We start from the raw sequence: 14,060 nt of genomic DNA, 5'->3' as shown, positions 1-14,060 counted from the left end.
AAATGCAAATGAGATGTAAATGTACAGCAGGGGGGGTCCCCTGGGAAATCCTGACAGGTGACGTCTGCTCTGTTAGGGGCATCATTTTTGGCACACTGAGGTCCCCGACACTCCTCTCCCTCCCCGGTGAAGCTGGATTAGGGCCCCTGCCTTTTCCCAGGACCCCCGCCCCGGGGGCCTTTCCATTTCTGGCCTGGTGGTGGGCACGGGGTGCGGTCCAAGCCCGTGGCCTTCAGGTGCGAGCCCCAAGGCGGGTGGCGGGGAGGGGGCTCGTGCCTTCCTACAAGGCCGGGCAAGCACCCTCCGAAGCGGGTGCGTTTTCAGAGCCAGCGCGCCCCCAGCGAGCGCCCCCCTTTCTTGTGTAAAGGGGCCTTTATCCCGGCCGTCTCTTCCTGTCCACTTCAGTTTCTGCAGCGGCCGGTCCCGTCTGACATGGTGGCCAAAGGCCCGCTGGTCCCTCACGGTCTGGGGGCAGAGTGGTCAGGGCTGCACATGGGCGCGCACCCCTCTCCCCACGTGGGGAAGACTCCTGGGGCGGAACCCCAGAGCCTGGTGGCTGGCGGGGCTGGCGGCCGGTGCCCGTGCGGGTCCAGCTCGAGGCAGGGCCGCGCGGCCGGGCCAGCCCCCTGGCCCCGGGAAGGCGGTGTGCACAGCAGGTGCTGGCGCGCTCTGCGCGGGGCATGATTCCACCTGCTGAGGCATCCCCAGAGCTCAGGCCCCATCTCGGCAGGGCGCGAGGGGGCACCCAGCTGGCAAACAGGGTCCTCGGAGGCCCTTCTCCAGATGGGGACACTGAGGGCCTTGTGGGAAAGTGGGGCTGGGGGCAGTGGAGCCGGGAACACAGCATTTCAGGTTCTCGGAGAGCCCGGGAGTCTTGGAATCTGATAGGGGTGCAAATCCCACCACTCCCCCAGCCACCCTGAGACCCTCCCGGTGTAATTAATGGTGGCAATGAGGAGACACTTGTGTGAGGCCCTTCCCGAGCCAGTGGCTGCAACTTGGCACCCAGGATCTGGGGGGTGTCCCCTGTGAGCGGGGTGCAGCGGGGCTCGCCTGTGCCTCTGCAGCGGGGCGTCTCACAAGCATCCCCGCTCGACCGAGCGCACCTCTGGGTGATGGGTGCTGGGGCGTGCCGGCCTGGAGGCCGGGGGAATTGGCCGACCGCGTCCCAGCCAGGGTCAGGGCCGTGGAAGGTGCCTGCTCCGCTGCCGTGGACCGTCGGCGCCTCGTCTTCCCGGTCGGCCCCACGGCTGCCTGACCCGGATCCCAACTGGGTGGGCAGGTGGGGTGGGATCGGGGTCCAGGCAGGAGGCGGGAGAGGGGAGCGGGCCTGGGTGCGGCGCCCTGTGCTGCTCCCAAACCTGGGGCCGGCCCCGCCTCTGCCTGCCTCTGCCCTGGAAGGACGGCCGTGCCGCAGCCTCCTCTCTGCAGAGCGCCTGCCGTGGCGTCGGCCCAGGGCGCGGGGGCGGTGCTGAGTGGGCGGCTGGCGGGAGCAGCTGCCCCGGGGGGAAGTGGCCCGGGAGGGACTGTCGGTGCCGGGGGGCCGGGTGGTAGCTTCCAGGCCTCCCCGACGCGGCAGGCGCCCCCTCCTCAAGGCCCCTGTGTCCAGAGGGGGCACCCCTGCGGTGCCCGCAGTGCGCAGCTGCTTGTTGCCCGCAAGGTGCCCCGAGGGGACGGTGGCCCCCTCCAGGGAGAGGCCCAGGGGCACCTTTGTTTCCTGGCGCCGGTCATTCATTCACCGATGGCCTGTCCCTCCCGGGCCAGGCTGCTGAGGGGCCCAGGGGACCCCGAGGAGGACACCCTGACCTTGCCCTCCAGTGTCTTCACTTCGGTCACAGTGCTCATTGCAGACCGAGGGAACCCTTGTGCTGTGGGTGGAGGGGCACAGGGGCACTGGGGACCCTGTAGAGATTTCCCTGTACCCTGGGCAGTCAGGGCAGGCTCCCTGGAGGTGGTGGCGGCCGAGGCGTGTTTGAAGGGTGGAGGAGGCAGTCGTGGGGCGGGGAGGTTGCTGGCGGTGGCAGCAGCATTCGCAGTCTCCTCGGGGGTGGCTAGAGTGTGCATATCGGGCGCGGTGGTGTGGGGTGGGCAGGCCTCTGCCCCGGCCAGCCTGGCCTTTCCCCCGGATGTTCCTTGAATCCCCATGCCGGGAGGGCTGCGGCCTGGCACGAGGGAGCACGCTTTGGGTGCCCGGCAGGAGCCCAGCTGTCCCTGGGGGGCCCAGGGGCCTGGGGCGGGACTCGGGGCACCCTTCCGGAAGCCCCCCCCGCCCGGTGCGACCTCTGTCCCAGCCCTCCCGGAGGGGCACCGAGCCCCGTCCTGGACACACGCTCCGCCTGCTCCCGAGTGGGGTGCCCGCTGGCCTGAGAGCCCGCTGGGCCTGCCCGGGCTGGGGCACGCACCCTCGGCCCCTGTCCCCCAGGCCCTGCAGCCTGTTCTGTCCGCCCGCCCAGCCTGTCGCCCTGTGGCCGAGGGGGGGGCCCAGCAGCCTGTGGCAGCGGTGGGGAGCCCTGGCACCCATTGCGGACCCCTGGGCGGGTGGGCGGTGGATGGAGCACGAGGTCCGCTGCCCGTCCCCATCGTGGGGGCTGCAGCCATGGCTGGAGGAGCTCTGCGGAGGCCGCAGGCTGGAGGGTGCTGCGGTGACAGGGGCCTCTGCCAGCCCCCTCCCCGCCCCTCCCTGCTTGCTCTCCCGACAGCTGCGCCTACTTTCTTTGGACCCTTTGCTCAGCTCGGCCAGTCCCTGGGGCTGCGGCCAAGATGCCTGGGACTGGGCCTGCCTGGGCCTGCTGGGGAGCCCTGAAAGGGGCCTGGCGGGGAGACCCCCGAGGACCCCGTCCTCACGGCCACCCACGGCTGCCTAGTTCTCCGGGCCGAGGTGGTGCCAACCCCAAGAACGTGTCCCACGGGGGCCCAGGAGCTCCCGTCCGCTGCGGGGCCCCTGGCAGGCGGGCAGGGAGAGCGGCCGGGCCGAGCGGGGGTGCCAGGCCTCGGGCCAGCAGGGGCCAGCTGGGCGCTGCCTCTGGGCCCTCTGGGAGCCCCAGGTTGCTCCTCTGTGGAAGGGTCCCCAGCCCGAGAGCCCCCCGGCTGGCGCCGACACTCGCTGTGGCCTTTTGAGCTGTCTGCCTTGCTCAGGACAGGGTCCCTGGAGCTGGACACTGCCCACCTATTTTTTTGTTTTTCCGTGTAAGTTAAAAAAGCTGACTTGGGAGGGGGTGGTGTCAGGGCAGTCAGAGTGTGGGGGAACTGGGCTTGGGGGCTGGTGCAGCAGGCTCAGCAGCGTGGGCGGAGGGGAGGGGTCTTCCGTCATTCAGTCAGTCAAGGAGGAGCCTTTGCGCACAGGCTGGCAGGCCGGGGTCACGCCAGCTCACCCACGGCCCTTGGTGGGATGCCCCCGCGGGAGCCGGGATGCCCGAGGCGCCTGCCGGGGGCCGTGCGGTGATGGCCAGGGTGGGGGCCAGTTGCTGCCCGAAGCCCGGGTAGGCTGGACGGCTCCATAGGGGCCCTCAGCAGCCCTGGTGCGGTTTGTTCTTTAACCGAGAGCGCCGAGCCCCTGCCTCCGGGTCCCCCGTTTGTCCCCCTGCCCTGTGAGGTCGGCAGGACCCGGATACGGCCCATTCTGTGGACGAGAGCCCTGAGCCAGGACGCCCCGGGGGGTCCCCTCCACCGGCGCGCGAGGCGTTCCCTTGGATGTGGAACTTGACCGGGGGCCTCTCAGAGCCAGCCGGTGCCGAGGGTGTGCTGGGCGTGACCGCGGAGCCCCTCGGTGTGTGGGGGCTGCCCGGAGGGCGTGCAGAGAGGGGCTCTGGCCGCCCCAGGAGGCGGGGATGTCGCAGAGGAGAAGGGAGCCTGCAGGGCTGGGAGGCCTTCCCCGGGGCCCCAGGCCCCAGACGGGATCCTTGGGGACGCCCTTGTGGAAGGAGAGCCAAGGGACCTAGGAGGGGCCGGGGCCAGAGCCAAAGGAAGCCCCCAGGGAGCTGTGGGGTGGGGGAAAGTTGGGCAGGTGCCACATCGCCCACCCCTCCGAGAGAGGGGCCTCCCGGCCAGTTTCCCTGGGGGCGCAGGGGCGTTGAGGGGAGACTCAAGGACAAGGTCGGGATGGCGGGCAGCCTGAGCTGAGCCGTGCTCCCAGCCGAGGTACAGAAGCCACGATTAATTGGGTGCCTTTGCGGAACCTGGGATGGGGCCCAAAAATTGTTTTCCTGAAACTTAAGCTAAGCCAGGCTTGGGTTTTTTTTTTGCCTGAATGTGTCAGTGTGTCCCGGACCCCCCAGGGCCCCGCGAGGCTGGGTGTGCTGGCAGCTGGTTCTTGTCCCAGCTGACCAGCTGGGCCCACCCCTCCTGGCGGGGGCTTGGGGTGGAGGCAGCCCGGCCAGGGCCGGTCGGGGCCCCTGCAGCCTGGCGCAGACGACCACGGCTTGCCCTGAGGCGGGTGCGGGCCACGGGGCCTGCCGGGCGCTGAGTCAGCAGCGAGGTTGAACCCGACGCCATCTGAGCCGGTCCCCCTGCCCTGCCGAGGGCGAGGCCGCAGGCCGCCTCCACCTGAGCCGGGGTCGTGCCTCCGGCAGCCCCCAAGCTGCGGGCGCCGGGTATCCCAAGGTCAGGGGTGCCTGCTCCGGCCCTGGCCCTGCGCCGCCCCGGCCTTCTCCCCTCAGGGCGCCCCTCCGTTGCTGGGGAGGCCCGTCCCGCCCGCTGGGTGGGAGCAGGACCCCGCATCTCCCATTCTGCCCCCGGGAAGCCCTCTGACCCTCTGCAATGCGTGACAGGGGCCGTGCTCCTGTGCTGAGCGTCCCGGGACGGAACGGGGGTCTCGGGTTCACCACCCAGGAGAGCGACGGCGGGGGCCCAGCGCGTGGACCCCGGCCTGCCCCGGGGAGCGGAGGCAGTGGGGGGGCGCGTCGGGGCGTGGGGTGCTGCGCCCTCCCGCGTCCTCGAGGGCCGTCCTGCCCCGCTCCAGCCTCGGCACCCGCGGTGGACCCATCCGGGCCCAGCTTGGGGTGCAGGCCGGGAGCCAAGGGAGGGGCTGCCCGGGGAGGGCCTCGCGGAGGCAGCAGCTCACCCCCCCTCTCGGCCCCTGCCGTGCTGGCCCCGTCCCCGGAGGCACAGGGATCCCTTGGGCTTCTCCGTGGCCCACGTGTGTTCAGAGCCCCAGGGGGACGCGGGGCGGGCGCAGGGGCTGGGGTCGCCCCCCGCGCGGTCTTGGTGCCGCGTGCTCTGCCTGCCCCCTTTTTGGCACGTGCCTGCGGGGACGCGATGCCCCGCCGCCGGCGGGCCTTGCGTACCTGCTGTCCTCTTCTCTGCCCCCCGGCGTCCTTCGTCCGGCTGCTGGGTCCCCTGAGTGCTGGGCTGCGGGTTCCCCGGGGAAGCGGGGCCAGCGGGCGTGGGGGGAGGCGGGGCGAGTGCAGGAGGGAGGCAGCTCCCGTGGGCGCGGCGGCAGAGCCCGTGCCCTCTGAGGCCTCGCTGTCCCCACGCGTGCCCCTCCGGTGGCCGCCCCTCCGGGGGAGCCTCTGCAGGGAAGCCGGGATGGGCTGAGCACAGACCCTGGGGGCCTCCTCGGGACGGGGGTGGGGAGCCCAAGGACGGACCCCCGAGCCCTGCCAGCCGGAGCCCAGGGCCTCCCGTGGCCACCGCCTTACCTCCTCCCACTGTCGAGGAGGGGCTGGCGGAGGGCCGTGCCTGCCCAGGGCCACGGGCCAGGGAGAGGGTCGCCTCCGCCCCGAGGCCCAGGGGCTGAGCTGGTGGCCCCGGCGCTGCGGGCCCAAGGCCTCTCCCCTGCACGGGCAGCGGCTGGACTCCCCGAGCCCTCCGAGGTCTGCAGGAGTAGATCCAGCCCAGAGAGAGTCAGCACCTGTGCAGGTCATACAGCCTGGGGGGCAGGGCGGAGCTGGAATCTCTGGCAGGGACCCCCCCCCCCCCCCGGGGGCTTCTGGGAGGTCCCTGCCCCACTTCCCTGCCGGCTGTGTGCTGACCTGCTTTCTCCCGATGCTTCAGATCCCCCACGCCCCCCTTTCTTCACAGCCCCTCACCCTTTTGTCGGTTTGAGAATCACAGGGTGGGATCAGCAGGGGGATGTGGGGCAGCCAGAGAGGCCCCTTATCCCTCACCCACAGGCCACGGGACCTGCTCCTGTCACCTTGACCTGATTACCCCGGGAGCACCCCTCCCCTGCTCAGCTCTCCTCCAGCCCTGACTTCCGGGGTGGTGGGGCGTCGGGAGTGGGTGCCTGCCCTGCTCTGCCGTGAGGCCAGCGGCCAGCCCTGGGCCCGCTGGGGCGTGGAGGGGGCTGCCGCGTCCTCCTGGGCCCTGGGTCAGCACGGCTGCGCCGGCGTGCATGGCCGGGTGGGAGTGCGTCGAGCCGGCTCTGCGGTCACTCCGCCCTCTAGTCGGGGTCAGGGGGACAGGAACGCCCGAGTGGTGCCCGGGGCGAGCTGTGAGAAAGCACAGCCTGCCCTCCCTGCACCGTTCAGTGGCCTCGGGTCTGCGGGCGCGGGACGGAGGGTCCAGCTGGGAGCCTGCGCCCCTCACCTGCTGCTTGAGCGTGTCTGAAGGGGGCAGAGCCGGGCGGGGCGGCGTGCAGGGGGCTGCCCGGGGAGGCGGCGTGTGGGGGCTGCCCGGGGAGGTGGCGTGCGGGGCGTGCGGGGCCGCGCTGGTCCAGCCCCGGCGCGGGGAGCAGGTGGCGGCGGGGGAATCGGCCCCGCCCTGTCCATGGCCAGCGCCCGGAGCCCGCGGCTCAGAATAGCAGCCACACGTGGTGCGCGGGGACAGGTGGTGCTGACTCCCCTGCGCTGGGGCGCGGTGCAGCGGCGTGGGGGCGGGCTCTCCGGGGGCCTGCCGAGGCTCTTGGGGACTGGCTCGCGGCGCACCCGGCGGGGCGCTCGCTGTGAAGGCCCCTGGGGCTCCGCGCCTGGACTGTGCTTTCCGCTGCTCGTTTCTGTGGCCCATCGTCCGTTAGGCCAGCAGGGCAATGGGCTGGGCTGCAGGGCCCCCTGCGGGCTGGGCCTGGGGGTTGCTGGAAGGAGCAGAGGGGCCAGGCTCTCCGAATGGAGGGTCGTGTGTGGTGGGATGTGGCTTGGGGCAGGTGCAGGCTGCAGGAGAGGCACGCGTGGGCTGGAGTGGGGGAGAGCGGGCAGGGGCGGGAGGTGGGGGGCCCAGGGCGAGGCGGGCAGGGCGGGCAGACACCGCCTCTGCCCACGGCCCCCTTGCCCCCACCAACACGCGCCGTCCCTACAGCCACCCTTGAGGGATGCAGCTTTCCTTGATTTTACTGACGAGGATCAGGGGCTCAGAGAGGTTGAGTTGCCTGCCCCGGGTTGCACAGCCTGGACTGCTCCCTGTACCTCCTGCCCCACCAGAAGGGACCCTCGCAGGAAGTGTGCCTACCCTCTCTTCTTTTAGCCAGCTGTCCAGGCAAGACTCTCTGAGCTGGTCACCACCCTGAGCTCATCATCCTGAGCTGGTCACTGCCCTGAGCTGGTCACTGCCTCGAGCTCATCACCTGAGCTGGTCACCCTCAGCTGGTCCCTGCCCTGAGATGGTCACTCTGAGCTGGTCACCCTGAGTTGGTCACCCTGAGCTGGTCACTGCCCCGAGCTCATCACCTGAGCTGGTCACCCTGAGCTGGTCACAGGAGGGGGTCTCCGAGGGTAAGCGGCTGGGAGTGGCAGGAGCCGGTGATGGGTCCGTCTGGCCCTGGGTTTCTGGGCCTCTTGCCTGCAACCCGCCCCGACGTCTCTGCCCGTGGATCACACACCCCTCTCGGGGGGTGGCAGCTCCTTCCCGCTCGTTGCCCAGCTCCCGGAATCCCCGTCCCTCTCCTCGCCGACTCCCCTCATTTGCCCTCCAGTCCCCCTTTCCTCTGCCGCGGGCCTTGCGCACAGCCGGGCTCTCTTGGGCCGCCCCAGCCCTCCAGCCCTGCTCCTGCCGCGTCCCCACGCTGGAGGCGCTCGCCGGCGCCGTGCGTCCATTCGTGCTGGGTTTTCAGCGCAGAGCCCTCTGGGCCTCCGAGGCTGCGTGCTGGCCCCGCCGTGGCGCAAGAGAGCCCCAGCCTCCGACCCGCCGCCCGGGGGCCCCGGGATGGCTTCCTGGTGGGGACGAGAGCGGTTTCCCGCGCGAGGTTCCTGGCTCGCGCAGGGCGTCCCTGGCATTTCACGGCGTCCTCTTCCACCACCCTCCCTCTCACCCACCGCCGGGCCCCTCGGGACCCCAGCCTGCCCCGCCTCAGGCCCTCTGCACTGACCGAGCCCCCTGCTGGAAGGCTCTGCCTCAGGAGGCCCCCTCGCACTCGCGGCCCGAGACCCTCCCTGAGAGCGCACTCCCCCCGGCCCGGCCTTGCTGTGCTTTGTTCAGGGGTTCCCATTACCCCGCACACGCCCCCCAAGGCTTCGTCTTCTCCAGGGCAGGGCCACCATGTGGCCCTCGTGAGGCTGGCGTGGGGCCAGTCCAGGGCGCAGGGGCCGCAGGGAGCCTTCGGGGGCCGGGCCGGCTCTGGCTTTGCCCCCGGTCTCTGGCGTGACCTTGGACCCGTCCCCACCTCCCCCCCGACCCCTGAGAATCGAGGGGTTTGCGATCTGGTCCCCTGACCCGCAGCCGGCCGAACTGGGGGTGGGTGTCAAGAATGTGTGAGCCTCAGCTCTGGCGCGGAGCCAGGGGCCAGGCCAGCCGTGGGGGCGGCGGGCAGCACGGCGGGGCGTGGCGAGCCCCACGGGGCCGGTCCCAGTCCCTCCAGGGGCCTGGACCTCTGGTTCTGTGGGGAGTAGAGTGGGCTCTCTCCAGGGGGCCCCAGCGCTGGGGTGGGGAAGGCGGGCGAGCGCCGGTCGTGGCCCAGCCCGGGCCCCCCTGCACCCCGGGGCCCTCAGGCCTGCCCTCTTGGCCTGCTCCGGGCAGGCCCGCGTGGAGCCCGGGCTCTGGGAGCAGGTGCGGTGCTCACCTGCGCTCTGCACCCTCCGCTGTGAGGCGCCCTACTCCTAGGATTTGGAGGGCGCTCTGAGACTCAGGACCCTAGGGTGGCTGCAGTGTCCCCCCCCAGCCCAGCCCTGCCACCCCGTCCTCCCCATTCCCCACCCTGACTGAGGCCAGCAGCCTCTGCCCCTGCCGTGTTCTCTGGGGCCACCCGCCCACCTCTGCTTCCTCTGGGGCCCCACCCTGGCCACCAGCCTCAGGCTGCAGTGTCAGCCCTTGGGGTGGGGGTGGGGGGCCGCTCTTTGCACCCCGGTTTTTGGCCGGCCAGCCTTTCAAGGTTTTGGGTCTGATGCAGGTGGGCAGTTTTTTATTTAGCCCATTCAAGACAGGAGAAAAAAACCAAAACTCTGCACTTTGCTTTCACCAATATTTCATAAAAGAAATCCCGAAAAGAGGAGGGAAGTGATTACTCTTGAGTGCCAGTGTTTGCTGCTGAGGCCCTGTGGCTCTGCCGGGCCCCGCGGAAAAGCAGGAGGAGGTCTGTGTGGCCCGGTTCAGGGCACAGGGACTTCTGGAATGTGAGGGCTTGTTAAGAGACAGCTCTCAGGCCTCCCTGCATCGACCGGGAGCTGCTGGGGTTGGTGGGCAGGCCAGCCTCACTCGCCGGTCCCGTGGGGAGCTGGAAGCGCTCATCCAGGTTTACAGGTCATGGTAGTAATCCTTGCAAAGTTTGCTCCCTCCTCTGCACTCGATGGTGGTCGTGTGACGAGAACGTTTTCTTTGACCAGTGAAATCTTTGGAGCACGGCGAAGTGCCGCGGGAAGGTTCTGCAGGAAACCGCAGGCCCACGACGCGCTCCTTCCGGCATTCGGTACCCCTGTTAGAGAACCACGGGTTGCGTTTGGGCTTTGGAATCGAGCAGGTTTGGGTCTGGCCGGGCCTCTCGCCGTGGCTGTCTCGGGGTGTCCTGGTGATCTGGGCCCAGTGTGAGTGGGACCGAGGCTGGCCAGGGGCCTGGCAGGGAGGCCTTTGGGGCGCCGAGGGGGCGGGGCTGTGCGGAACCCCCACTGGCATCAGGGCGGGGGGGCATGGCACTGAGGGATGGAGTCAGGGGCCAGGGTCCTCCCGGGGGACCAGCTGAGCCCTTCCCCAGAGACCCCCCCCCCGCCTCCACCTTGCCACCAGCCTGGGGAAACCGAGGCCCCGCAGGCCTGGTGCATCCCTGCCCAGAGCCCTGGGCTTCGCGCGTAGCTCCCCTTCCTCGGATCCGCAGGTTCGCCTTCTCGGGTGGTCTCTCCAGCCCCCCTTCTTTGTTCTGGAACCTTCTGCCCCAGGCCCCTCCCGGCTGCTGTGCTGTCTCTTCCTGGCTCTGGGAGGGTGCATGAGCGTACGTGTGCGCCACGCGTGATTACGCACCCCCGTGCGCGCCGCGGGCTCGGCGAGCCAGAGCCGGAGCCTCGGCCCCCGCTGGGCCGCCGTGCTGGCCTCGGGGGTGGAATGCTGCCCTCGGGGCTCCTGGCCGCCTTTCAGCACTTTCCTTCACCAGTCCTGGAGCCGCCCGGAGAGCGTGGGGCCAAGCTGGCGGTGGGCCGGCCGGACGCAGAGGAGGGTTGTGGGCTTTCACAGCGCGGGGACGCTGCGCTGTGTCCCCGCCTTGCTTTTTGGGACCGAGGTCCCAGCGGCCTTGGGCTCTGCTCCCAGCCTCGAACTTGAACTTGACCTTCTTCCTGCTGCTGGCGGCGCTGGGGCAGGCGCAGTGTGCGTGGCCCAGCGGCCTGACGCTTGCCCGGCTGGGGGGGTGGGCAAGCTCCACATTCAAGCCCCACCTGGGCTCGCCCCCACCCCTCCACCCCAGGACGCAGCCGCAGCTTGGGTCCTCCTGAAGGAGCCTAAACTGCCGCCGTTAGGACCCGCCAGCCTTGGGTTCAGGAAGGGAGGCCAAAGCGGCATTCTTGCCCGGGCTGGCCACGGGGCGAGAGCTGCGTCCCGGCCTGGCCCCTTCCCCGGTTGCACTCTGAGCCCCGACTGGCTCACTCATCAATGGGGTGCTGTAGCCCCACTTGGGAAGACACGGGGGCAGGAAGGCAGATTGGCAGGAGGGCTCTCCGGGGAGGGCGGGCCCGTGGTGGGGAGGCTCCGAGCCCCGCTGCCTGTCGCAGGCACCTGCCGTCTTGCTGGGGCGAGCCCGCCTTGGCGCCCCCCAGGCTCCCCGGTGGTGCAGCCTGGCAGGAAGGCAGCGGTGGGTGCAGGGCACGGAGTGGGTGGCTTGGAGCCGGCCTCGACCTCGCGTCCTGTGGCCGCAGGCGTGGGCGAAGCCTGGCGCTGCTCCCTCTTAGCGCAGCTGAATTCCTTCGCCTGCCCGTTCCTTTCCTCGTTTCTAAAGTGGGGGTGAGAAGAGGGAACTCAAGGAGGGCCTGGTGTGCAGACGAGCCAGGGGCCCGGGAGCCGGGACCCCAGGAGCCAGGGGCACCCCTTCCCACGAAAAGGAAGAACAGCGGCCCCTGGGGCCCGGGCAGGGCCAGCACCGCGGAGCCCGGAGTGTCTCAGAGAAGGACAGGGACATCAAGGCTGGGCCAACTGCAGCAGCACAAAGAAGAATCGTGGTCGTAGAAAGAGATGACGGCCCACGGAACCCGGAACACAGCCAGGAGTCCAAGGCGACCCTCCTCCCACTGCGGGTGCCGCGCGGAGGCCGTGCTCACCTTTTCTGAGCCCTGCAGAACCGGCAGCCCCTCTTCTGCGATCACGTGCGCGCAGGCCCCAGGGCAGCTCGTGAGAGCGCAGAGCCAGACTCGGAAGCCTGCCCGGAGTTCCTCAGTTCTCCTGGCTCTCGGGAGCCTGCGAAGCTGCTGGGCCCTGGACAACGCTTTGAGCAGCACAGTGTGACTGGATGCTGAGAGCACCGACGAGCGGTTGTTGGACTCCGACGTCTGCACGGGGACAATTCCTTACCAGCGTCTGGCAGGGTGATTACAGACAAGCTCTGCACGAATAACAGGGCGGAATGGTTTCCACGGCCTTGGGGTGTGGGACGGTGGGAAGGACGCAGCGCTCCTTGTGTACCGTTCTTGCCAAAAGGATGTTCAGCCTGAATTTTTTTCTTTTAGTTACCAATGGGTGGGGATTGAACCCAGGACCTTGTATGTGGGAAGCAGGTACTCAACCATTGAGCCACGTTGGCTTCCCTGAGTTGGTTTTATTGTTTGTTTTGGTTGTCGCTTGGTTTTGTTTTAGGAGGCACCAGGGACCAAACCCAGGAATCTCCCTGTGGGAGGCAGGAGCTCAACCGCACGAGCTGCATCCACTTGCTCAGCCTGAATTTAATCACAGATAGATGAATCCAGAATGGGGTTGTTCTCCAAACAACTGTCAATAAATAAACAGGCGTGTGTGGGGGAATATTCTGGATTGAAGGAGACGAGAGACATGATGATCAAAAGCAGTGTGTGAGGGAAGTGGATGTGGCTCAGGCAGTTGGGTGCCTCCCTCCCACGTGGGAGGCCCTGAGTTTCATTCTCAGTGCCTCCTAAGGAAGTTGAGCAAGACAGCGAGCTGATGTGATGGGCTGAGATGGGCTGGCACGGCGAGCTGACGCAACAAGATGACGCAATGAGGAGACGCGATAAGGAACACAACGAGAGAGACAACAAGCAGGGAGTGGAGGTGGCTCAAGTGATTGGGCACCTCCCTCCCACACGGGAGGTCCCTGGTTTGTTTCCTAGTGACTCCTATAAAGAAGATGAACAGAGAAGAGATAGCGAGTGCAAACAACGGGGCGGTGGGGGGGGGGTGGGAGAAATAAATAAACAAGTCTTTAAAATGAAACAAACAAGAAAAAGCAGTGTGTCAACTGTAATAAAAAATAAGCAGTGAAGAGGAGTGGGTGTAGCTCAGTGTTGCACATACCTGCTTCCCACATACAAGGTCACAGGTTCAATCGCCGGAGCCTCTTAAAAGAACAAAGATAACAAAAACGAAACAGTCCACAACCGTCCACCCCATGTGAGAAATATGGGACATTATGAGGGCAACTAGATATTTGAATATGGGCTGTATGTCAGATATTAACAACATGAATAAACATGAAACTCATTGGGTGCGCTGACGGTGTTTGGACATTTAAGAGAATGCCCTTGTTCTTAGGAAATAGAGTTACCGTCACAAACTGCCACACACGGGGTGGCTTCAAACTAGAGAAATGGATTGTTTTGCGCGTTCTGGAGGCTGGAAGTCCAAACCGAGGTGCTGGCAGGAGCACGCCCCCCCGAAGCCTGCGGGGAGCCTCTCTCCTGCCACCCAGCTGCTGGTGGCCGCCGGCCGCCTTGGCGCTCCCGCTGCGGCCGGCATCACGTGGCCATCTCTCTCCCCGTGTAGGATGCGGGTCGTGGCGGGATAGGGGCCCGCCCCGCCAGGGCCTCGGCCCGCTACATCTGCAATAACCCTATTTCCAAATCAGGCCTCATTCTGGGGCCCCAGGGGCCAGGACTCGAAGGTGTCTTTTTGGGGGGTGGGGGAAATGGCACATAATTCAACCTGTAACAGTCTACCCTCGGGCCCCCCCAAATCCATGTCCTCCCCCACATGCAAAAATACATTCACCCGAGCCCAGCGTCCCCAAGGACTTACGCATCCAGCCTCAGCTTGGAGCCGGGGTCTCTTCCACCCCGGGGAGGGGGGCGCAGCCATCCCGGCCCTCATGCCCCTCCCCCTGGAGACCCGTGGAACCCCGAGAACAGTGCCATGGGGGGATGGGCGCGGGAGAGACATTTCCTGCCCAGAAGGGAGAAGTTGTTAGTAAAACAGGGCCACGGGCCCCAAGGCAGCCCACCCCCCAGCAGAGCCAACTGCTCGAAGTGCCGGCGCCCCAGAGGAACCGTGGGTGAGGCCGGGTGCTGGGTGCCGGGTGCCAGGTGCCGAGCCGTTCATCGGCGGCTCTTCCAAACCTTTTCAAGGCTCATAAAAGTTGGGGGGGTGGGCGGCCTGTGGAATGAGGCCCAGCGCTGGGCTCGCCTGGAGGGGCCTCCTCTGCTGTCTGCCCCCTCGCTGCGGGGGTCCCTCTGTTACCCAAGGATGCCCAGGCCCTGTGAGTGACAGGCCGAGGCCACTGCGGTGCGCTGGCACTGCGGAGCGGCAGCCACTTGTCCCCCCGGCGGGAGGTGCGG

At 68.1% G+C, this 14,060-nt stretch overlaps 1 protein-coding gene across 1 annotated transcript; it reads right to left on the bottom strand.

Moving 5' to 3' along the window:
• Window positions 1–1,731: 1,731 nt before the first annotated feature.
• Window positions 1,732–6,942, bottom strand: LOC139439269 (sterile alpha motif domain-containing protein 1-like). The gene is made up of 4 exons (XM_071215994.1): window positions 6,526–6,942; window positions 5,283–5,346; window positions 3,372–3,484; window positions 1,732–2,211 (listed from the first exon to the last, which is right to left on the bottom strand). The coding sequence occupies exons 1-4, from the start codon at window positions 6,940–6,942 to the stop codon at window positions 1,732–1,734; spliced, it is 1,074 nt and encodes a 357-aa protein (XP_071072095.1).
• Between the last annotated feature and the right edge of the window lie 7,118 nt (window positions 6,943–14,060).

Source organism: Dasypus novemcinctus, chromosome 7 (assembly GCF_030445035.2).
Source record: "Dasypus novemcinctus isolate mDasNov1 chromosome 7, mDasNov1.1.hap2, whole genome shotgun sequence".
Taxonomy (NCBI): domain Eukaryota; kingdom Metazoa; phylum Chordata; class Mammalia; order Cingulata; family Dasypodidae; genus Dasypus; species Dasypus novemcinctus.
The sequence above is the reverse complement of the archived record's forward strand: the minus strand, read 5'-3'. Positions and strand labels throughout refer to the sequence as shown.